General features: G+C 40.6%; 2 protein-coding genes across 3 annotated transcripts; both read left to right on the top strand.

The window, feature by feature from the left end:
- The first annotated feature begins 208 nt into the window (after positions 1 to 208).
- Positions 209 to 4379, top strand: LOC6619864 (serine/arginine repetitive matrix protein 1). Of its 2 annotated transcripts, XM_002044041.2 has the most exons (4): positions 212 to 616; positions 711 to 1934; positions 2102 to 3202; positions 3640 to 4379. In XM_002044041.2, exons 1-4 carry the CDS (start codon positions 502 to 504, stop codon positions 3720 to 3722), a joined length of 2523 nt encoding a protein of 840 aa, XP_002044077.1. In that variant the 5' UTR covers positions 212 to 501; the 3' UTR covers positions 3723 to 4379. The 2 variants fall into 2 exon arrangements, with proteins under 2 accessions (XP_032580849.1, XP_002044077.1); XM_032724958.1 differs by lacking the exon at positions 3640 to 4379 and having other exon boundaries at positions 209 to 616; positions 2032 to 2109.
- Positions 4380 to 4934: 555 nt separating this feature from the next.
- On the top strand, positions 4935 to 22308 carry LOC6619865 (TWiK family of potassium channels protein 7). Its single transcript, XM_032724959.1, has 8 exons — positions 4935 to 5463; positions 18737 to 18898; positions 18968 to 19091; positions 20659 to 20808; positions 21104 to 21295; positions 21351 to 21466; positions 21529 to 21621; positions 21687 to 22308. Exons 1-8 carry the CDS (start codon positions 5221 to 5223, stop codon positions 21840 to 21842), a joined length of 1236 nt encoding a protein of 411 aa, XP_032580850.1. The 5' UTR covers positions 4935 to 5220; the 3' UTR covers positions 21843 to 22308.
- The last annotated feature ends 233 nt before the right edge of the window (positions 22309 to 22541 follow it).

The raw sequence follows: 22541 nt of genomic DNA on the forward strand, positions 1-22541 counted from the left end.
GATTTTCAAACATTACAACATGTAAGATGTAAGAGAGATAAGTATGAATCTTCATGAAGTTAGGTTGCTCAGAGTTAGGTTGTTGATCGGCATTTCAATTGATGATCTTTGTCGTTTAATGATAGGGAATAGGCTTTTTGTTGATAAATTTAAAATAAATTGGCGCCATAAATAACCTATAAAAATGCGCCGAGGCGGTGAAATAATTTCGCGGTCTCTGCGCACGGTCACATCGGCTGGATGGCGTCTTTAGGAGTGCGTAAAATTAATAAGAAAAGTTGCCTGAATGCAAACGCGATTTTAAAGGTGGAATCTGCTGATTAAGTGGACAAATCGAGTGCTCCTCGGGCCACAATTAATCCGTGGTACAGTGGACCCAATAATTGAGCAAAACACACAGCTCTAAGCGCATATAAACCGTATATTTTAAAGCGGGAAATCTGCGCTCTTTGCTAATTTTCATTTTCGTGGGAAAAACGCAAAGGGCGGAATCCTGCGATAATGGATATTTTTGATATGGTCAAAGCGGCGCCGCCGCCGCAAACTATTAATCCGGTGGACACCAAACTCTCCACTCCGTCGCCCATACCGCCCGATTCGCCAATCGACGTAAATGGTAAATTAAGCATAATTTTGTTTGCCTGTAAATTGGCTAGCGATCCTCAAAATTTAATCAACAACGTCTTCTGTTTTTTTTCATTTTCTGTCAGACCTCCTGGAGAGTGGAAACGTGGACGAGAACGACTTACACACGACGAGAAAATCGAAGAAAGTCGAACATTGCATTGATCTATTGGATTCGGAGACATCCTTCGACGATCTCGACGATCTCGACGAGCTATTGAACAAGAAGAGTCGTAAGAGCGTGGCTACCTCAAAACCGAAAAAAACGAGGAAATCCACTGTCTCTGCATCGACGCCACACAACAAGAGTACAACAGTGTCCATGGAAGACGTAGGCGAGGCCTTCGAGGAGGACCAGCAATCGATGGTGGTCGGTCCCACCAAGACGAAGGCTCAGCAGAAGATGTTCAGCGATCAGCAGGCGCCGAACGTTAAGAGAAAGGTGCGGGTGCGAATACGTCGCCTGAAACAGCCAGAAATCGATTCGGCCGTCGAATCGTTGGCCAATTCATCATTTGTCAATGTGCCCGAGATCGTTAACCAGAGCGTTACTAGTGGCCGTAGCAGGCCCAAAAAGAAAAAAACGTCACCCAAGAAACAAAAATCATCAACAGCGCAGACCAATTTCCACATCAAAGTTCCTTTGCAGAATGGCGCCAAAAAGCGTGCTCTGAACCACTCGTTGCGCGCTCATACACCGCCGCCCAGTTTGGCCAAGAGGGCTGGAAGCACACAGTCGGCACTGAAGCCAAGTCCCAAGCCCAAGATCAGGGCGAAGAGATTCTCCGGTCGCGGCCGCAACACCGATCCGGATTTGGTTAAGCGTTATGGCGCGCGTTTCTTTGGCTGTGTGGTGAAGGTGAGGAGGACGCGTTTACCAACTGCCAACTGCCCACCCATTGGCGTCGGCGGTCTCAGGAAGGGGTATCCCAAGAAGGCGGTGTCCTTCAGCGAGGCCGTCGAGATTCTGGGCAGTCCCGGGGGTCCATCACGTCGGGCTACTTTCGGTTCGCTTTCATCGAGAGGAGCTCCGAAACCAACACGCCTGCAGCGTGTGGATGCCACTGGCAATGTGCTGGAGGACATAGCACTGACCTCCACGCCGCTCTTCTCGCCATCTTCTGGAGGCTCACGCGAGCGGGGTAGGCGCCGCTCATGCAACGGTACGCCCGTGGTCGGAAGGCTCAAGCGCTCCAACCAGAATGTGCAGCTGCGCAGGTTGGGCCGCCTGAGCATAGACAACAACTCCTCCAGGTCTGGTGCAGATGGAGATGAAGATAATGATGATGACGACGATGAGGAGTATATAGGTAGGTAGATTCATTAATTGAACCGACATCAAACTGAATGTAATCGCATTAATCGTGTCTCATTTGTTATTAAATGATTTCGTTATTTTTATGACAGGATTTGACCAAATGAAATTAAAGAAGAATTGAGCTAAAACTAATGCAATTCTCTCCATTTTCACGTCCAGTGCCCAACGATGTGCCGGGGTCCCAGAGATCTGGAACGCCTCCGCCCAAGAAAAAGAAGATATCCTTTACCACGACTATCAGTGATGATGAGGACGAAAAGCCGGTAGTGAAAAAGCAGAAGGATGCACAAAAAAAGCAGACAAAACCCCTAAAAGCAAGCTCAAACAAAAAGACGGACAAGATGCTAAAGGAAAAGGGGACGACTGACAAAACGCAAACGAAAAAGGAGAAAAAGACGGAAAACTCAAATGAGATTGTTAAGGGTGTACTTCCACAACCAGATGTGGAAATTGAATCCTCCGATGCTGATGACCAAATCAAACCACCAGCGAAGGAAATCCAAACGGAGGAGCGAGAGGGAGACGCACACGAAACTGAGACAAATGAAGTAGAAAGAGATAGAGAAGAACAAATTGAGGATGCAACAGAGCAAAATACAGATGAGGCGAAGGAAAGAGTAGTAGTAGAAGAAGAGGAGGAAAAATCGGAAGATGATCAAGAAGAAGCTTCGCTAGACGAGGACGAGGAAAATCTGGAGGAAAAAGCAGCTGAAACCATCGATAAGCCCGGCGAATCTCCAGGAAAACCAACGAACGAAGACAGGGTTGAGAAAGTAGAGGACGTGGTCGAGCAGGTCGAGGAGTTCAGTGACTTGCCGACCCCACCACAGCTCCCGTCCACAACTGACGATAACGAAGATGACGTGCTGGAGATTCAGACGTCGTTGGACGATGTCCGTCAATTGCATACGCCATTATCCCGCCAGAGTACACCCAAACCGCGCAGTCGTCTCGATTCCGGTGACTCCGATTGCAGCTTTAAGTCCGCCAGCGAAAACGCCAAGCTGCTAGCTGGACAAGCCATAGAGGAAACTGAGAAGGATGCAAGCAAAGAGTCGGACGATGACGAGGATCAAAAAACAGCAGCAACCATCATCGATGTTCCCATCGATTCAGACGAACTTCCGGCCGAGCTTATGACCCCGCCCTCGGCGCCCAGGACAGTGAATGGTGATCCCAGCAGCGCATCGGCGCCATATTACTCGTCCATTGATGATTCCATGGCCACGATAGATGACGTCATCAGGGAACAGCTATCCGGTAAGTGCCAGACGCTCTCCGACGTCGAAAGGCAATCTAAAATAATAACACGAATAATTAGTCAGTTGAAGTAGGGACTGTTAGGTTATTTTCTACTTTGATTATTTTCAATTTGTCTCGCTTTTCACGAAACTCCTCTATTTTGTGAGGCCAAAAACCCTCACGTTTAAGCTTTAGCGACACTTGGTCATTGGTCAAGCATTCCATTGGTTGATTTAATCATCATTCGCCCGTTGCGTACATTTGTCATTAGAACAACTACTTAATAGGCTTTTTTTTTTGTACTTTCTACAAGTCTGGGTATCTTAATTAGGTGTAAGTGTTTACTCAATGCACAATTTCCAGTTGCAATTTGAACTTGCTAATATTTCATACTTTCCTAGTTGTTAATTTGAATGCACCTTCTAATAACTATTTGCTCTGCTTGTGCCTTTTAGAACCCGACTTTCAATTGAACTCCAGCCGCCATGCAATCTCGAGGGGTACACTGGACGAAATAATGACCGCGTTAGAATCGTAGTAAGCTGGCAAACAGATAGTCAGATAGCAGATACAGATCCAAAACGAAGCATACACACGGACACAGACATAGCTACAAACTCACACACACAACACACGCAGTTTTATTAAGGACCGATTAAATTCTACAGTTAACTGAAATTATAATTAGTTCTCCCTACGATCAAGAATTAGTCATACGTTTATTTTTAAAGACATATTCGATTTGTAGGCTAACTCACGTTGAAAATACCAAAGTATTTTTGCAAGAGAAAGCTATTGGTGCATACTTTAATATTTAGCACTTATGATTGCTGAATAAGGGACAAAAATCAACACAACTCACTCACTCAACTTGCAAATGTGTGCGATAGACCATGGAAATTAATATTTTAATATAATTAACGGTTAAGCGGAATCAGAAAATCAATTTTCAATGTTTAAGCTACTTAAACAGAGCGTTACCTTAATTTTACTTTAAAGAATACGTACTGTTCGTTTCTCCCCCTTTTTTTGACAACTTAGATTTAAGCAAAAATTGCGTTCATGCACATATATAAATATAAATATATATTTAAGTATGGATCATCTTAAATGTACTGTAAATTCAATGTATTAATGTACATCATCATGAAATGTATGTATGTAAAAAGAAAACAGATTAAAAATGTATAAAATATGTTGCCAGTTTTCGATGGGATTGGCCGAGAAACTTTTTTGAGATTTGCCGCCTTTTGAAGATGTTGCCACATTCGAAATTTGACGTTGCCATACTGTGAAAAGTTTTGTACCGTTTATTTTAAGCTATGCAAAAATAATATTATTTTTATTACTTAATCACTCATACATAAATACATAACATTACATGATTTTTTTCACAAAATATTCTACAGTTAAAAAGAGATTTTTTTGTGACTAATTTGGAAAAATTGTTTCTTGCCTTATGAACACACACTTAACTTTCTTATATATTAATCAATCAGCATAAATTAAGCTCGTTTTTTTTTCATTTTCTTTTGTATAATTAATATAATAAAATGTTTGTATACTTACGCAACCATCGCTCAGTTTTTTCCTTTTTATATATTCGTATTATTATAAGTATGTATTATTTCCAATGTTCAATGATTTTACGTTCGTTCAGTTTCGCTGCCAACGCTGCCACATGCTTGCCCCCAAAGTGGCCACCTTTCGTGGGGAGCCCTGCGTATCCAATGCAGCGCCAAAAGCAAAACAGTCGCAACTTTGACTTGTTGACGGTTGGTTCTCCTCGGGATTCTGGGGCTGCGTCGAATTCCAGATCGTTTGGCGCGAGTGCGAAACATTTCAAAAGTTGCCCCTTTGCGTGAGACGTGCCCCCGAAATGTTGGACTCACAGGACCAAGGCGGCCCGGGCCCCTGAAAACCAAAACCAAAAAAAAAGAAAGAATTTAAGTAGTTATAAAAAAAATACACAATTAAATGATAGCACAAGTAATTTGGGCATAGGCCGGCCAAATCAACCAGAAACGGAGTGCAGAATGCCCATGAAGAAGGTGACGGTGAAGGAGTACGATTCGCAGGATGAGGCCAGCACCGAGCTGCTGGAGAAGCTCAAGCATCTCGACCGCCGTGTGGATGCCGCCGAGAGCGGCGGCGTGGCCAAGGGAACTGCCGGCGGCCGAAGGAGCACCGCCTGCTGGCAGTCGATGAAGTGGAAGTCGGCGCTCAATCACATCGGACTGCTCGTCTCCCTGTCCATTTACTGCGGCGTGGGCGGATTGGTAAGCGATGTGTTGGAGGAATGGATGGTGGGGGCGCCGCGTGTGCCCAGTTCGGTGCCCACCAGACCCGAACATAACTAGGCAAATATTTAATTATTTTCAATATGTTTTTATTTATTTATTTTTGTTTTTCCCCCCACTACCACCACCCCCCTCACTTTGGCTCGCCTTTTGCGGCTGCCGCGAACATGCAAAATGATTTGTGTTGTTGGGCCAAAAGCCGAAAAATGGCTAGCGTTCAAATTGTTTGGAAAGAAAGAAATGCAAAACACACATAAATACAGTGACCAATCGAGCTGGGGAATTAACTGGGCCCATAAGAAATATTTCAAATCCATCTAATGCCAACAAATTTAAAAAGCCAATCAAATATAAAACATTGGACCCATAAATGCTGTCACATTTAATTAAATGTTAACTCTTAAATTATGAATCCAACGATCGCACACTGTACCAAATGCGATTAAAAACAATAACCCAAACAGAGCGCAAATTTATTGCAGTGGGAAATAGTAAAAATTAGACCAAAATTAAGTCATAAAACTATTTTGTACATTGAAGTGCCCCGCCTCCCCTAATTGCCACTGCACACATATCGCCACATATCCAGACGCCCAAATCTGTCTGGCTGGCGGAGCAGGAGGCAGTGCATCATGTGGACCACGTCCAGGCCTTCTTGGCCTTGTCTAAACATTTACATTTTCGCCAATGACGTCGTGGTTTCAGCTCTTGGCCAAGTTATAGATACATATACACTTGTACATATATGTATGTGTATTTGGAAATGATGCCGTCAGTTGTCCACGACTGCAAACTACTACTTACTGGCTGCAGTTAATCCGCGGCAATGTTGGAACTCCAGCAGGAGCTGGAGTCAGCCAGGAGTCCTAATTGCTGTGTCCCACGACTTGACATATGGCCAAGTGTCGTGCCGGTTGGGTATTTGTTATATTGCCTCTCAATTTCCGCGGACTACAACAATTGGCCACTGCGAAACGGATACGAGGGTGTGGGTGACGGGCCAAATGAGCCAAGCGACTGAATGTCGAAGCTTATCGAGAATGTCTGATATATATAGAGGATATACGATGGAGATAGCCATATATATAGCATCTAAAGCAGACTATTTGTGCTTAAGTAGGCGCAGATTAGTTGATTTCTAAGATGTTAAGTTATTTATCATTTATTTGACTTGAGCTGGCGAACTTAAAATAAATGTTGTTAGCAAATTGACTCTATTTTAATGTACTTCTATCGACGGACCGCCTTGGCAACTAATGATGATTCATGGCGCCTTGAGTTGCTCGATATTTTCCTCTCGGCCACATCGAATGGGAAATCGCACAGCATTATCTTGGCCAAATCGCTGATATATCGGGCGATTTGCGCAGATTTCTGGCAACTAGAGCCGTGCATTAATCAGGCAACACATTCGCATTCATATGGATTGTCGAGGAATCCCGACCCCATTCTACGCCCTAGCCGAATTTTCCGACGAACGGATCGGTACGGGACCCTTCAATCTCTTGGCCACACAACACATGTTGGCCAATTATGCGCACTTCTCACTTAAATGGCTCATCAAATTTATTTCGGATTCAAATTCACATGGCGAATGGCATTTGTTTTATGTTTCGATTTACAGAGGCCTCAATCGCTTGATCTTTTTCTTCATCCCCATAAACTGAATGCATTTGAGCTGTTGAAATACAAATTATAAGAGTAAATGGCAATTTACAAATCATAATCGTTCTTAAATTAGGTGCCACGTGGCATACAAAATATTGGCAACTTAAAAGTTAACCCTGCGACTTTTGGTTTGCAATTTCGCACCCACTTACTTAACCCTTTAAACGGAAATGAATCCTGCGACGTGAGCGGAAGTGTCCACATCAGCATATCAAGTCATTCAAGTTTTCGCACAGTTTTTCCTCTATGTTTTCCGATGCCGGAAATCAGTTTCGGTCACTTGACCAGCGACAAAAACTAGCATTTTCTTCGATATTGGTTTTAACAAAAGTTTTGGTTCCCAAAAAATACATAGCTTTAAAATATGATCTTTGGATTTTGGGTAAAAGTATAGAGTTTTGTGTTGATTTAAAAGCCTCTTTGTTAGTTTTAAAAAGTTATAAGTATCTAAAGCTTACTAAATTCAAAAATTAAATAATACAATATTTAAGATACTGATATGTTTGTTTTTTAAACATTTAAACAATATTTCTATGGCGTCATCCTTTTGGGTGTCTCCATTTCCCGGAGATGAGCCACTTTAAAGTGAAATCACTTTTTGGGTGGCACAAGTCCATAAAGTTTTAATTGCTTTTGTTGACGAGCTGGCCATGAAGCAATTGACATTTATCTATTTAATGCGTTCGCTTCCTTTTTTCCCCACGACAGCAAGTTTATTTATTAATTAAGCCAAATTCCCAGGGGATCGAGGGGAGTGGGTCTCGAATTACCAGCAAACAGCCTCCCTTTCACATATGGCAAAAAAAAGGAGAAAAACTCGTGGGATGAGTGGCCATAAATCATTTTAATTAGCATTTTGTAGCATACTTCAAGGCGTCGTCGATTCCCTGCACGTATGTGTTGTATGTGTGCTTTCTCCCTTTATCTGTGTGTGGCTCTGTGTCCTTGTGTGCGTGTGTAAAAAATTTCACTTTGTCAAAAGTTGTCCGGCGGAAAAAGTTAGAGGCCGAGTGAATTAAGTTGCTGGCCAAAACAACAAAACGGCCAATTAGACTCAAGTCAACCCAGCCCATTTTCCCACTTTCTCCCCTTTCTGTCCATGGGACATTGAACAGCTAAGGCCAAGTTATTAGCAACTGTCAGCAATATGTAACAATAATAAAAAGGAAACATCTTTAAGTGGCTCGGCCAGGAAAAATGAAAAGATACTGGGCAAAATTAACTCAGTTTAGTAAATATTCTCATAATTTCAATGATTCTCAATAAATTACAATATAAACTATTTAAGCTATTAAATCTGGTATTTTTTGTGTAATGTTTTTAGTATTTGGCTTTAGGACAACTATTTGCTTGACCCCTGCTGTCTTGTCTTATATGTGGATTGTCTCATGTGTTTGCTGGTGTTATCTGATTAACTGACCCATCCAAGCCTGCCCAGAAATGATTTTTCATATCGAGGCCAATTTGCTTCTTGGCCCTGAACGCAGGCCAAAACAGCAAAAGACAAAGCCAAAAGTCAGGAACTAGGCACGGCCCAATAGACGCTTTTCCGCTTTTCCGCATTTCCAACGCGGATGTTTGCAGCAGGTAAAGCAAAGACGTAGACGAGCGAAAGGACAAAAGCGCGGCGAGGAAAATTCATTTCGTAGAACGCTGGAAAATCACGTCAGGTTCACATTAGCAGCATATTTTGACAAATTTTCTTGGCCAGCCATCAGGCTCAAAGGTTAGACAAGCGAAAACAAGCGATATTACAAAAGATAGTTAGTCTGTCGGCTTTTCATTATATATATTTTGTGGCTATGTATAATGAAACATATATATTTCACTTTTACTTTGGTGACTGCTACATAAATTGAGTTATTCGCTTTGTGCACTCTGACCACAAGTCCATTTGATTTGGTTTGCTAATGCTAAAACCTACCTTCTTGCAAATTCCAATCATGTACGCTCCATTTGCGCAACCCGAAACTTCAGCCTAAATTACAAAAGGATGACAATCCTGGCAATTCGCTGCCAGATGGGCGTGTAAATAAACGAAGTCTGTTCGAAGTGTTTAAGTGTATTAAGCGAAAGTCCCTCATCCTTGCCACGCATGTGGCATACAAAGCGGCATTTGCGCAATTTGCAACCGAAAAAGGGAACACAGATCAGATCAGTTGGAAATCGCCAGTCATAGTCATATCCATCGTATCGAATCGAATCGAATCGAATCGTTCATTTTCGAGGGCGCAAAAGTGGAAAGCCATCGGCAATTTAACACGCAAGAATGAGCCGGCCCCCTTTTGTTTTACATGTGTCAAGTGGCACGAGATACAAATTATTTTTGGCCAGCGGCCAGGAAAATGAATATACATATAAACTGAATGAAAGTATGCACATCGAGTGGATGGGTGGGTGTTTGCTGCGAGTTGGAGAGCCGTAAAATTATTAACAAATTATGCGGCGACAGGCAGGTGACAAGTATGGGACAGATTTATGCGTCGAGTCGCCAAGTGTGAAATGAATTTATATCCAAAAAAATCGAGAGTTGCCCCTCCGTCGCGTGTGCCATCCAAAAATACGATATAAATATGCATCGAATTGAGTCATTTGGGGAAACTCGTTAACTTGCACACACTCAAAGCGGCTGTGTACACAGATCTTGTATATACTCGTATATAGTGGATGCACAGACGATCCAGGTCACCGAAGTGCATGGGGCAGTTAGCCCCGATCCGCTGGAAGCTGAAAGCTGAGAGTTGGATCCATCAATCAATCGTTAATGTCCCAGCCAGTTGGTTCATCGCATTTATCAGTTTTTACTTTTAATTGTTTGTTTACACGATGCGATTTATTATTTATATATCCCTGGGCCCCCATATAAATCTGGCCCAAATTTGGCGAATTTATGTACTTAAAAGTGCGAGAAACGGATTTGACACGAATGTTTTACGGAGCAACTTTTTTTTCAGCGAAAGTTATTCGCAAACTTTTTGGTAAATAAGCGCTTGCAGATTTATATAGTTATAATATAACTTTCCATTTCGAGCCTATGAATAACTATTCCTTTGCTAGAATAAACGAAATGATTTCTCCAAGAAATTGTAAACTTTTTTTTTTTTTTGCCAGTCACTGTTTGTGGGCGGGGCACATCGCACACGCCCCTTGACAATAGCAACAATTAAAACACCCCCACCCCCCCTACCATCACTATCACTTTCATTTTTCCGCATTGTTGGCTTGTTCGCATCGTTCTCACCTTGTTTTCTTATTTTCTTTTTTTTCTTGCGGCGCACGAGGCGTATGAGTAATATGCGTATGCGTGATTTTTTGTATGCTACCATGTAGCATATTCCACATACCCCCCCTCTCGTTTCGGTTTCTATCTTTAAGCGTGAAGCAAATAAATTTGAAGAATTCTTTGTTTGCATCGGACTTTTTCTCGATTTCGTTCTCGTTCGCGCTTCCAGCTCGCGGAAATAAATTGAAAATCATTTGTAAACTATTTGCAGAATCGCTGTATAATTATGATGATGATTGTTGGCCGTATGTCTGCCAAAACAAACTGGCCATTGAAAATGAGCTGGCATTAATAATTTATACAATTTATTAGCGCAAATTAAAATAATAAACTACCGCTGCCGTCGATTTGATTTATTTATTTGCTTAGCATAATGCTTCGTTCGTTGCGCGAATATAACGAATTTGTGGTGTGAAATTTAAATTGGCAACAAGGAAAAATAAAGAAAAACAAATATCAACATGGAAAGAACCAAACAATTTTATGTGGAGTTGGTTGTTCTTGCTCTTCGCAAAGTCTTGTTATTTTCACTTTTTTTTTTGTATTCTGCGGTTTTTGTAGGTGGGTGTAAGTGGGTGGAAGTGGGAGGAAGTGGCTTATAACAAAACGTTCGACGGCGAATTAGCATAATTGAAACGGAGTTGTGGCAAGTACTTCAGTTAACGGAAAGGAAAAAAACTGAATCAATGCTCTTTTGTATGTAAAATGTGATTTTATAACAGTAACACTTAAATTTTAAATCACAATTTATTTAAACGCATTTATAATGTTCTATAAATGGAAATACAACATTTTTATTAGCAAGAATCGATGGGCGTGTGATCGAATCCAGATGCTCATTATGATTTCTAGCATATGATAGCTTCTACTAGAAGACAGCTAAATGAGCAACTGACTTTGATCTCTGCTCTATGGGTTCTTTGGCATGTCTAATATTTCTATATATTTATTCCATCAATTTCTGTGAATTAATTTGTTTATGTGCTGCTAAAGGAATATTGTTTATTGGCCTTGGCATAAGAGAATACACTTTCACCGTCATTTGGACCATTCGCACCAATTACCAGCAGTTAAGAGCCATGCCAGCAAGAGGAGCCAACACAGAATTTGGTGGCCAAAAAACAAGCGAACTAGAACTCGGTCAACTTTTTAGTCCCGGCCATTGTGGCGCCTTGCGTGCTGCACCAAAATCACTGCTAAGCCAAAATCCAAGCCAACCTCAGCCCCATTAACCCACCTCCAGCTCCACCAGCTCCTCCAGCTCCAACTTTCAACTGGGCCAATTTGCCCCTACCTTCACTTGAACATTGACGCGGCTTTGATTGTTTTACTTCCTTTCCCGCAGGTCGACAGTCGACATAATCTTAGACATCAGGCAGCACGCGATTCCGAGTCGAAGCAACTCAATTTTGAACGGAAAACGCAGAGGAAGAAGCAGATGCTTAAAAGGTTTGCCCAGGGTATCAACAGGGCATGCTGGGCTAACTAAAACGTAGCAGAAGTTCATTGATGTTCCTGCTGCTAAGTTAGATTCTCCAACTTATGTACAACTCGATGCTATTTATAAATAATTAACTTAATGGGTATATTATAGTTGATATGTGCCGATTCCACTTCCGCGGCAAAGTTGCGTGCAACATTTTTGCATGTCGAAATGGCGTTGATTGATGGTGACTTTATGTGTGTGGCCGCGAGTGTGCGCTAAATGCACATAATGCGCATACGCAGCGTGTGCCGGCGTTTGGGCCAAAGTTTGCCGCGACTCAGCATATTTTCCGCCTTGGCAAGAAGCAGAAAAAAAGAAGAGAAGTGAGCGACAGGCGGCAAACAATAAAAACACTTACACACTCACCAGCAAGTAAATAGATGGATGTAATACGTTGCTGAACTTTGACAAGCGGCAAAATGCATTAAAGTTTAACTTATTGAAAAGGGGGGCGGGGTTGGGGTGCCGAGTTATGAAAGTTACACAAGTCGATTATGTAAATTGCCAGCGAAGTTCAGACAATGTTAGTAGGTCTTGGACTTAAGGCGCCTTGGCTACGGACTTATGTGTAACTTTCTTAAGCTAAATTAAATTTTTTGACAGCATTTACTTGCACATTTTGCTAGATTGTTTATTAAATAACAATGCCATATGATTTACATATGCATGTGGTAACTTAAATATCCATTTCTAGATTCAAACCAGATATAGCAGACTATTTTGGCCAACTTATTATAGCCTATCAGTTTCATGGCTTGAAATGATGCCATCGCTTGCAAATTGAAAGTAAATAAAATAGAATAAAATGAAATGAAATGAAATAAAGTGAAATATGCGCGAGTGAAAGCCACAAATCATCGTGGCCAAGCCAAGAACAGCAATCTCATTAGTCAACAAATTCATCCGGCAGCTGGCCACAGCACAGTGTCAATCAAAAGTCAGCGTCCATCGCCCCCCCTTTTTCACATGGACAGTTGCCAAAAAAAAAAAAAAAAAAATACTGATGCCATAATACACCCAGCTCATAATTAGAAAATTAAAAAACTATCATTCTTGGCTGTCCACGAAATTTGCCTAGCACTTCATTATGTTCGAGCAATCATTATGTGTGTTTTCATTTCTTGTTTCGCTCATTAAGACACTTGATCTCGAAATATTTATTAGAGATGAGACTGAGTCCAGGGATTTTTCCAATTTGGACAGCTCAAATTCATGACTCATTATATATGCCTGATTCCGAAAATGGGTATATAACAATTTTAAACACTGCATATTTAGGGCGCAACTACAACTTTCTTGTTATTTCCACGAATCTCTCTTATTGGCACACGCAAAGTTGCTAGAGAGGAGCATGGATTAACGCTATTTCTAAGCTTTCAAATATTATTTATAAACTTGATTATAAATTATATTATCTTATATACATATATAGTTTTTTATTTGAATGAAACGTTTTTATACGTAAAGGTAAGCAAGCAATCAATATTCTGTGGCAAGCTGTGCGATACTATCGCATACTATCGTAAGTGGCATCCGTCGCCAGCCTCCGCCTCCACACCCTTCCCCCTACCCCTGCCCCTACCCCTGCCCCTACCCCTGCCCCTACCCCTGCCCCTACCCCTCCCCCACCATCCCCTTGTAATGCCCTTCCATGTGGCACGCAATCCGAAGACCTCCATTCCGATCCCACGGGCGTAATCTTTCTGCTGCCATGTTTGGCTCACTCGCACTCGCAATCGCGGACGCGGAGCGGTAAAAAACGCACAAATCAAAGGCGGAACTTACATGAAGCAAAACAGGCAGTCAGGTGGGCGGGGGCAAGTGTGTTTGGAGTGTATAAAATGTATATATATGTATATGAATATTAGCTCCAACAGCTGATTTGTTGTCGTGCCATGCAAATGGCACCCAACTCTGCGATTTCCTCTTTTTTTGGTGGTTTTTCAACTTCTCCATTGGCTTGTCACGTGCTGATGGACACGCAAAAAGGGTGGGTCATTCTGGGGGTAGCATGGGTCAAAGGTTGAGTTGAATGTGGGCTCCACTCACGTCGCTTTTACTACGATTTGTTGTACCCAAAAGCAGCGCACAGAGCTTAAAGTCGGCTTTAGATTGAGTCAAGTGATTTGGTGGAACGTAGAGATTGCGTTTTACTTGGAAATATTCCAGTAATTGAAAACTAACTAATTAGATTCGAAACTGAATATGCAATTTGCCAAAAGAGATCATCATCTCTAACTACTTAACAAGTAATTGCAATTGTTATTATGTGCTTCATTTGGGCTTACAAAGCAGTGGCCATCCATTCCTGCTGATTTCCAATTCCTCAGATGATTTCCCATTTCATTCGGTTCGTTTGGATGGCAAATCAAGTGCTCATCCTGGCCATGTGGCTGAATGGGTCTAGAGTCTAGACCCGATGATAACGATGGCAATCTCTGGTAGCTACCACCATGCCCAGCCCATGGATGAGCTTCGTCCGCTGGCGATGGCCGATGTGGGTCAGGCGATGGCATTAGCATAAAACGAACATCCAAACCGGCGCTCCAGGAATCAGGAATGGCACTTACTCGCCGCCTTTTTGCCGGCCATTGCCATTGTGTCCGGAATTGGTTAATTAACCGCAGGTGGGGCACAGTCCACAGTCCGGCATTATCATTCCTTTTCGACTTTAATTCGATTTCAGTCTGCTGTTTTTGTTTCTTTATCTTTTTTTCTTTATTTTATATTTCTGTGCTGCTCGGCCTTGGCCATAATAATTACGCATAAATATGTCAAGTGGGCCAGGGTGCGAATGGAGCATGGAGTGGGCCAAACGGCGGGTGGTCCTCGTCGGGCTGCTGTGCCGTTGGCAATAAAAAGCCATAAACGTTTATACATTTACCATTATAATTGGGCCTTTTTCCTTTGTGTGTGTGTCAACGAAACGATGCGGATGGGGATTTGCCTGGAAGTGTTTTTGGTTTTTGCGTGGAATCCAACTGTTCCAAGTGCCGCCGTGCTGTGATTCTGCTGCTCAGCAAAGAATTTATTACGCTTCAGTTGAGTATAAGTTGATTATTGTAAAATAATAGTCACACCATGCAGAATGATTTATTAAGGTGAGTGAAGCAAAACACACTCATTTCTATTCAGTTTTATTAGTTCAAAAGTTCTTTAAGGATTCACAACCCTATGAGATTTGTATCTCATAAATACTTAATTTCATATTATATACACCCTTTTAAATCCTAATCCTTCACTCAGTTACTAACCGAAAGTGTGGATGCCCCGGTTTTTGGCACTGCCATCAAATCGCCTAACAAGTTCGATCGTTAAAATCTTACAATAGATCTTCGCGTTAAGAGCCCTCAGGCCATTCGGTTTTATTGCGACGAGCGCGGCGCACTCAATAAATAATCAAAACTTAATGGACTGACAGCGATTTATGCGTGCAACAACAAGTTTTGTGGAAATTATGTCTAATTTGGTATCAAATCATAAACTCATAAAATCAACAAGACGCCCGCGGTTTTAAACGCGAACGACAGCAGCGGCGCGGAAAATGTGGGAAAATGTTTTCTCTTTTCCCATAAACAAAGAAGTTTCTTTCTTTTTAACATTATTTAAGGTTGCTGCGAAATCAAAAGCTCAAGAAACGCGCCCAGCAGACGCCGCTGTCCATTTTTCGCATTTTCCACATTTTTCGCATTTTACACATTTTCCGCCTTTGCCACATTTTCCGCATTTTCCACATTTTCACAACGCTTCCGTTTTGGCAGGACTGGCCGAGAGACCTTCCTTGCTTGGGTCAGGGTCCTGTGAGCAACTGGCGGTCATTGCCGCCCATGAAACTAATTTTCAATAAATAATAACAATTTATATTTATTATGCATTCGCTCGCAATAATGTGCGCTTCTGGTAAGTAATCATAAATACGCAAGGTTAAGATTTATTGTTATTTTTTGCGTAGTGTATTGATTTTGGGCCATTGTGATATTGGGCTTTTAAACAAAGGGTATGTAAGTTCAGTGATACGAACTGAATGATATGTATTTATATAAGACCTATAAGAACTGAAATATATGGTTAAATATTTCTGATAATACATATGAATATGATGATGATATGATATGATATATGATATGATATGATATATGATATGATATTATGATATGATATTATGATACAATATTCAATATATGAATATCTTGCTCTATTTCTACAATTTCAACTCATATATGATATATATATACTCAGATATGCTATATATATACTCAGATATGATATTCAGATATGACTTTCATTACTCAAATAAAGTCTAAATTATTTTTTCTTATATCTATCTATCTATATCTAACCCCCTGCTCATCCGAAAGTTCAGCCTTGATAGATCCCGAAAGTTGCCAAAGTTGCTTATAGTCAATCCTGCGCCCCTCTAGTGAATCCTTCAGAGGATGGTGTATTGAATCAATCCGTGACCTTGTGCCGAACTGGTGCTGCCGTCCAGTCTACGGATTGTTTACTGACCGTAGCCCACTTTTCGGGGCACTCGCGGCGGAAATGAATTATCGCCCGCTAAATGGGCGCGCACATCATTATTGCCATACTTATTTGCTCATGGAGGCAGCCGAGCAACATTTTAGATGGGTTTCTTCTTCCTAGGTTTTGTTCTTTTTTTTTTTTTTGCCATTTTTGTTATTTGTAAATGAAGAGAAATCGCAGTGGACATTAAAAAAAAGCAAAAAGGGGAGGAGCTGTAAAAGCGGGGATTACGAAACTGGTTCCGGTCTCTGGGCTTTTGTTTGTCAATCTGGATTAGCTGGGCTGCCAGCTTTACTTCTATATTAACTGCCACTCCCGAAATGTCCGGAATAACGCTGAAAGAAAATATAGTTACATAAATATTACAGAAATATATATGAACATCTTTACAGATAGCTTAAATCTTATCTATATAGCTTAGATATCATGTAGATATCTAGATATCATAGATGGATTAAGTAGTTTACAGATATATAGATTTCTTTATAACCCAAGTAAATACTAAACCAATGAATATAACCAAGCATATACAATTTATTTGTTAATTATTTAATCTAGGAATTCTTAGAATTTTTCTGTTGTGTATACCATGAAGGTGGTTCAGGTTCAGGTGGTCATTTTGGAGCACTCCATTATTTCCATATGTCGTGCGTTAATTGCGGCACATGTATGGTGATGGCTGGGATGGTCAGGGGTTTCAGGATCTGGAGTTGGGAACTGGGTACGGGGCACGGGGCATGGGGCTTGGGGTTTGGGGATTCCCCACTCTGGCTCCGTTCCTTGTGATTTATGGTGTGCAAAGTGGGGTGACAAAGTGACAAGTGCCATAAGCCGGTCACGGCGAAGAGTTGTGGGCAGGAAGTCACTTTGCGAAACAGTGATTTTACGAGCAAAACGGGTAACGAGTTACTTGTCATAAATTTGGATTGGGGCTTAACCCAATTGTATAGTTTGTAGAGCACATTTCTAGTTTTAACTAACACACGCATATTTACAAAGAATAATGTTATAGCAATAGTTACTTACTTACTTACTTACGCATATCTCAACCTGTAGATACATTTTAAGGTACCCACATATCTTAATCTGTAGATACATGTTAAAGTAACCACATATCTCAACCTGTAGATACATTTTAAAGTACCCGCATATCTCAACCTGCAGATACATCTTAAAGTACCAACACCAGTCACGGTTTTTGCTGCCCGGAGTGCAGCTCACCCTGCCACAAACCTTCACTTATCATAACTCAGGGGAACCCCCTGTTTTCCGGGTGGTCAGGCAGCAGATGGGGCAGGGCCCAGGGATAACCCCATGTCCAATAATAATTATAATTTATGCGCCGGCACAGAAATAAACACAGACGCAAACTTTCAGCTGTTCGTCTGTCTGCGGATGTAGCGAACCAAATTACAGATCTGTATCCCTGCTCCTGCCGCAAGTATATCTATCTATCTGTGTGTATATGTATGAGATGGCTCCATTGGAGGTTGGACAACTTGTCGCCTTTAAATTGGTCAGGGAGCTGGTCGAGGGATTGATTTCGGTGGCCGGGAATTAATTAACCAAGTGCAGAAATGTGCAACTGGGCAACCAATTCAATTAATCAAAATGGAGACGTGCGTGGAATGCAAAGCATTTAGCAACTCTGTCAAAGTCATGGAAAGTGATGGAAACACTTTGGGTCACTCAAGGCTGCCCATATATCTTTCTTACCCCATTTTCTTTTCAGTGTGTGTGTGTGAGCCGAAGAAAAATTGTCTGACACATTTAAATTGAATTTCCAAATTCATTTGGTTTCTCTGTCTTTTTTTTTTTTGCAAACATTTCGCTGGCTGTCTGGTTCGCCTTTCGATTTGCTGTTAAAAATAAAACTCGAAATCAATTTGTACAAACTATTTTTATATCGAAAACAACATACTACAAGTTAAACAAATTTCCAGCGATGATGTGCGAGAAATTGAATGAAGATTGGATTCTGTTGTATTTACGTTTTCTTTCCATCACTTAAGAACATCAAACAATAGCATTTCGAATTCCGCTGAATGGGCATTTTTTCTTCTTCCTCTTTGGCTCATTAAAAATAATCGTTAGGTTATTGTTCATCATTATTATTAGTCGTCGGGGGCGAAGGTCACGGGGGAAAGTTCAACATTAAGCGGAATTCGAATGCGTTTGTATTGGGTGCTGGGAAAATACCCATTCTGCATTCCCCAAATAAATCTTATTTATTTAGTTTATTTTTCCTAACTTTTTTTTTTTTTTGCTAACTTTTCACATATTTCCTTCAGATATTTCGCCATTTAGAACGTCCTGCGGAAGTGGATCGCCTTTCGCATCTGAAGGATATTGTGAAAACGCACAGAGAGCGCTTTCTGCACACCATACTAAACAACACCGAAGTGCACAATCTCGACGAGCTGTTGTCCTTCGAGCTGGCCAAATATGAAGCGGTTGGAACCCCTATGGGAAACCCCAAGCTAACCACTGATTAACACTATTTAACGAAACCCATTTTGCAGGCCGTTCAACAGGCGGCTGAGGGAGGGCTACTCATTGTGGCCGACAAAGACTTTCCAGAGCCCTACGAGCGATGGAGCATCCTGCAAGCTGTGTTCTTCTCATCGACTGTGTTAACCACCATAGGTGAGCGAAGCATCATAAATAATTAATAAATTATTTAAAATAACAAACAAGATCCTCAAAGGGTGGAAAGTTACGGTGTTATGGAGCTATGGTGTCAACTTGGCTGAAAATGTTCAAATATCGAAAAGGGTGTTTTTCTCATAACTTCTCTAATAATGGTCAAAAAATCACAAGAATGACTGTTTTGTGCAGCTAATTACCTCTACTAACTATCACTTTCACTTTTTGACGGATTTTGAAAAATTAATTTTTGGGTCGATTTTCGCATTTTCGGTAAGGCGTATCATCAAAATTTCCAAAAAATTACAAAAAATTAGAAATCCAAATTTTAAATACAGTTTTATTAGAATTTTTAATACGAACTCAACGAGGTATGGCAATCCATATTTGGATCATAATTTCCAATGTTTTGGCCAAAAAACTAAATATTTTCTTCCTATAAATCTGGAAAACGACTTTTGGCCAAAAATACGTTTTATATAAAGTGTGTTTTTCTCATAACTTGTCTAAAAATGGTCATAAAATCACAAGAATGACTGTTTTGTGCAGCTAATTACCTCTACTAACTATCACTTTCACTTTTTGACGGATTTTGAATATTTCATTTTTGGGTCGATTTTCGCATTTTCGGTAAGGGGTAAGGTAACATCATCAAAATTTCCAAAAAATGGCGAAAAAATAGAATTTGCATTTTTGAACACAGTTTGATTGAAAATTTAATTACGAACTCAACGATGTATAACATTCCATATTCGCGCTATTATTTTTAAAGTTGTGGCAAAAAAACGGACTATTTGATGTAAGAAATTTGGAAACACGGCTCTTGCCAAAAACTTGATATTTACAAACGGAATTTTTGTCATAACTTCGCTGAAAATTGTCATATAGACGAAAGAATAACTATTTTGAGCAGCTAATTACCAGTGCTCACTATCCTTATCACTTTTTAAAGAATTTAGAAAAATTTATTTTTGGTTCGATTTTCGCATTTTCGGTAAGGGGTAACATCATCAAAATTTGCGAAAAATTACAAAAAATTAGAAATCCAAATTTTAAATACAGTTTTATTAGAATTTTTAATACGAACTCAACGAGGTATGGCAATCCATATTTGGAAAATTATTTCCAATGGTGTGTCCAAAAAAACAAATATTTTATTCCTTTAAATCTGGAAAACGACATTTGGCCAAAAATACGATTTATACAAAGGGTGTTTTTCTCATAACTTATATTAAAATGGTCATAAAAGTACAAGAATTACTGTTTTGTGCAGCTAATTACCTCTACTAACTATCACTTTCACTTTTTGACGGATTTTGAAAAATTAATTTTTGGGTCGATTTTCGCATTTTCGGTAAGGGGTAACATCATCAAAATTTGCGAAAAATTACAAAAAATTAGAAATCCAAATTTTAAATACAGTTTTATTAGAATTTTTAATACGAACTCAACGAGGTATGGCAATCCATATTTGGATCATTATTTCCAATGTTTTGGCCAAAAATCTAAATATTTTCTGTAAGCCTGATTAAATTATTGAATTACTATTACTATTCAACTATTTCAGGCTATGGCAATATTGTGCCAGTGACGACCGGTGGTCGGGTGTTTTGCATTTGTTTCGCCCTCATCGGCATTCCGTTCACCCTCACCGTGATTGCCGATTGGGGTCGACTGTTTGCTACCGCAGTCTCTGTGTTTGGCAAACACATGCCCAGTAAGTAACTTAAAAAACCAACTGAAAATTACAGGTATATGTAGGTAGCAATTCCCAATTAAAGTGATAATTAAATGGTAATATACAATAATAACATAGGAATAAAAACAGAATCGTACACAGTGCGTATGAGCGATAATTATGCGGCTGCATTGAAAAGCATTACGCATACGCACCGTTGACTTTTAAGCATATTTCATTTGTGCAATTATTGCAATGATGCGTGAAGACGCTGCAGCTGAATGAATACTTTATTAATCATATAAATGCATATGTTCTTATATCAACCCACCAGCCAAACCAAAGTTTACCAACTTTATTGGCAAAACCTGGTTCTATGCCATTTTGGCCGTCGGCTTTCTGGGCGTTTACTTGGCCGCTGGAGCTGGTCTTCTCCTGCTCTGGGAAGATGATTGGACATTCTTCGATGGTTTCTACTTTTGTTTCATCACCATGACAACCATCGGATTCGGTGATTTGGTGCCAAGTAGGTTGTAGGAGCACTCACGTGTGTATTTACTTAATTTTGCCATACTCTTCAGAGAAACCCAACTACATGCTACTGTGCACATTGTATATTCTCATTGGCCTGGCCTTGACATCGACCATCATTGAGCTGGTGCGCAGGCAATATGCCACCAGTTGGGCCAAGCTGCAGGTGGGTTCTACAAGTATGCACTATTTTCTTTGTATTACTTACCAAATTTAACCATTTTCCAGGAGCTATCTGGTCCCATGGCGGAGACTCTACGTCGCTTGGGCGAAACAGCGGGCACGGGCCTGGATTACACAGCCCTGCAGAAGGTGCTTACGGTATGATGATTCCCATTAAAGAAAAAAACACAATCATACGATACTAAATGAAGGTGTACCACCAGGTGTCCATGCCCAAATGGAATAGCAAGAAGAACGAGCACAGTCCCGATATTGCGGCCCTGGAAGCCATCACGAATGCCATTTTGAAGGAGGTCAAGGAGGCGCAGAACAACAAGCCGAAGGTCCTGCAGATCGTCATCTACGAGTCCTCCGTTTAGGATTATGCAAATATTAACCAAAAATCGGGGGAAAGAAACAAGACAGCGAGAGATAGAGAGAGCTTCCAACGATGAAAAGTGCTGCATAGTTTTGGGCGAGCGGGCAGAAAAGCAAAGAAAATATATATCAAGCGAAATATCAATTGTAGTTAGGCTGCCGATCGTCAACCACATGTTACAGTGGACACTGGCTACTGTAGCACTGCCAGACTTCCATAAGTTAGTGTCCGTACTTATAGCTATTATATAGTCAAATGTCTAGGCAATAATATTGCTCATACGTACACACACACACATGCAAAGCACGGCAGGTGATTTAATATCTATAGTAATAGAAAATCTTTTTTTTTTGAGTAATTCTAACCGTATGAGGTAGCTTAGGTTATTGGTAATCTTAATCGTAACTCTTGTCCATACCATGCATAAATGTCATCTTAAAAATAAACCAAGAAAAAGACTTCAACAATCTGCAAGCGTTTTTAACCCAAGATATATGTACATACGTTCAAAAGGGTGATTTTTCGAGTGATTTTTTAAGTGATTTTTCAAGTGATTTTTCAAGTGATTTTTCAAGTGATTTTTCAAGTGATTTTTCAAGTGATTTTTCAAGTGATTTTTCAAGTGATTTTTCCCTTTGATCATTCATTTTCCTGCTCGAAAGCTTTGGCTTTGAAGCTCAGTTCTCGTGACGAATGGAAC

Source organism: Drosophila sechellia, chromosome X (assembly GCF_004382195.2).
Source record: "Drosophila sechellia strain sech25 chromosome X, ASM438219v1, whole genome shotgun sequence".
Lineage (NCBI taxonomy): Eukaryota > Metazoa > Arthropoda > Insecta > Diptera > Drosophilidae > Drosophila > Drosophila sechellia.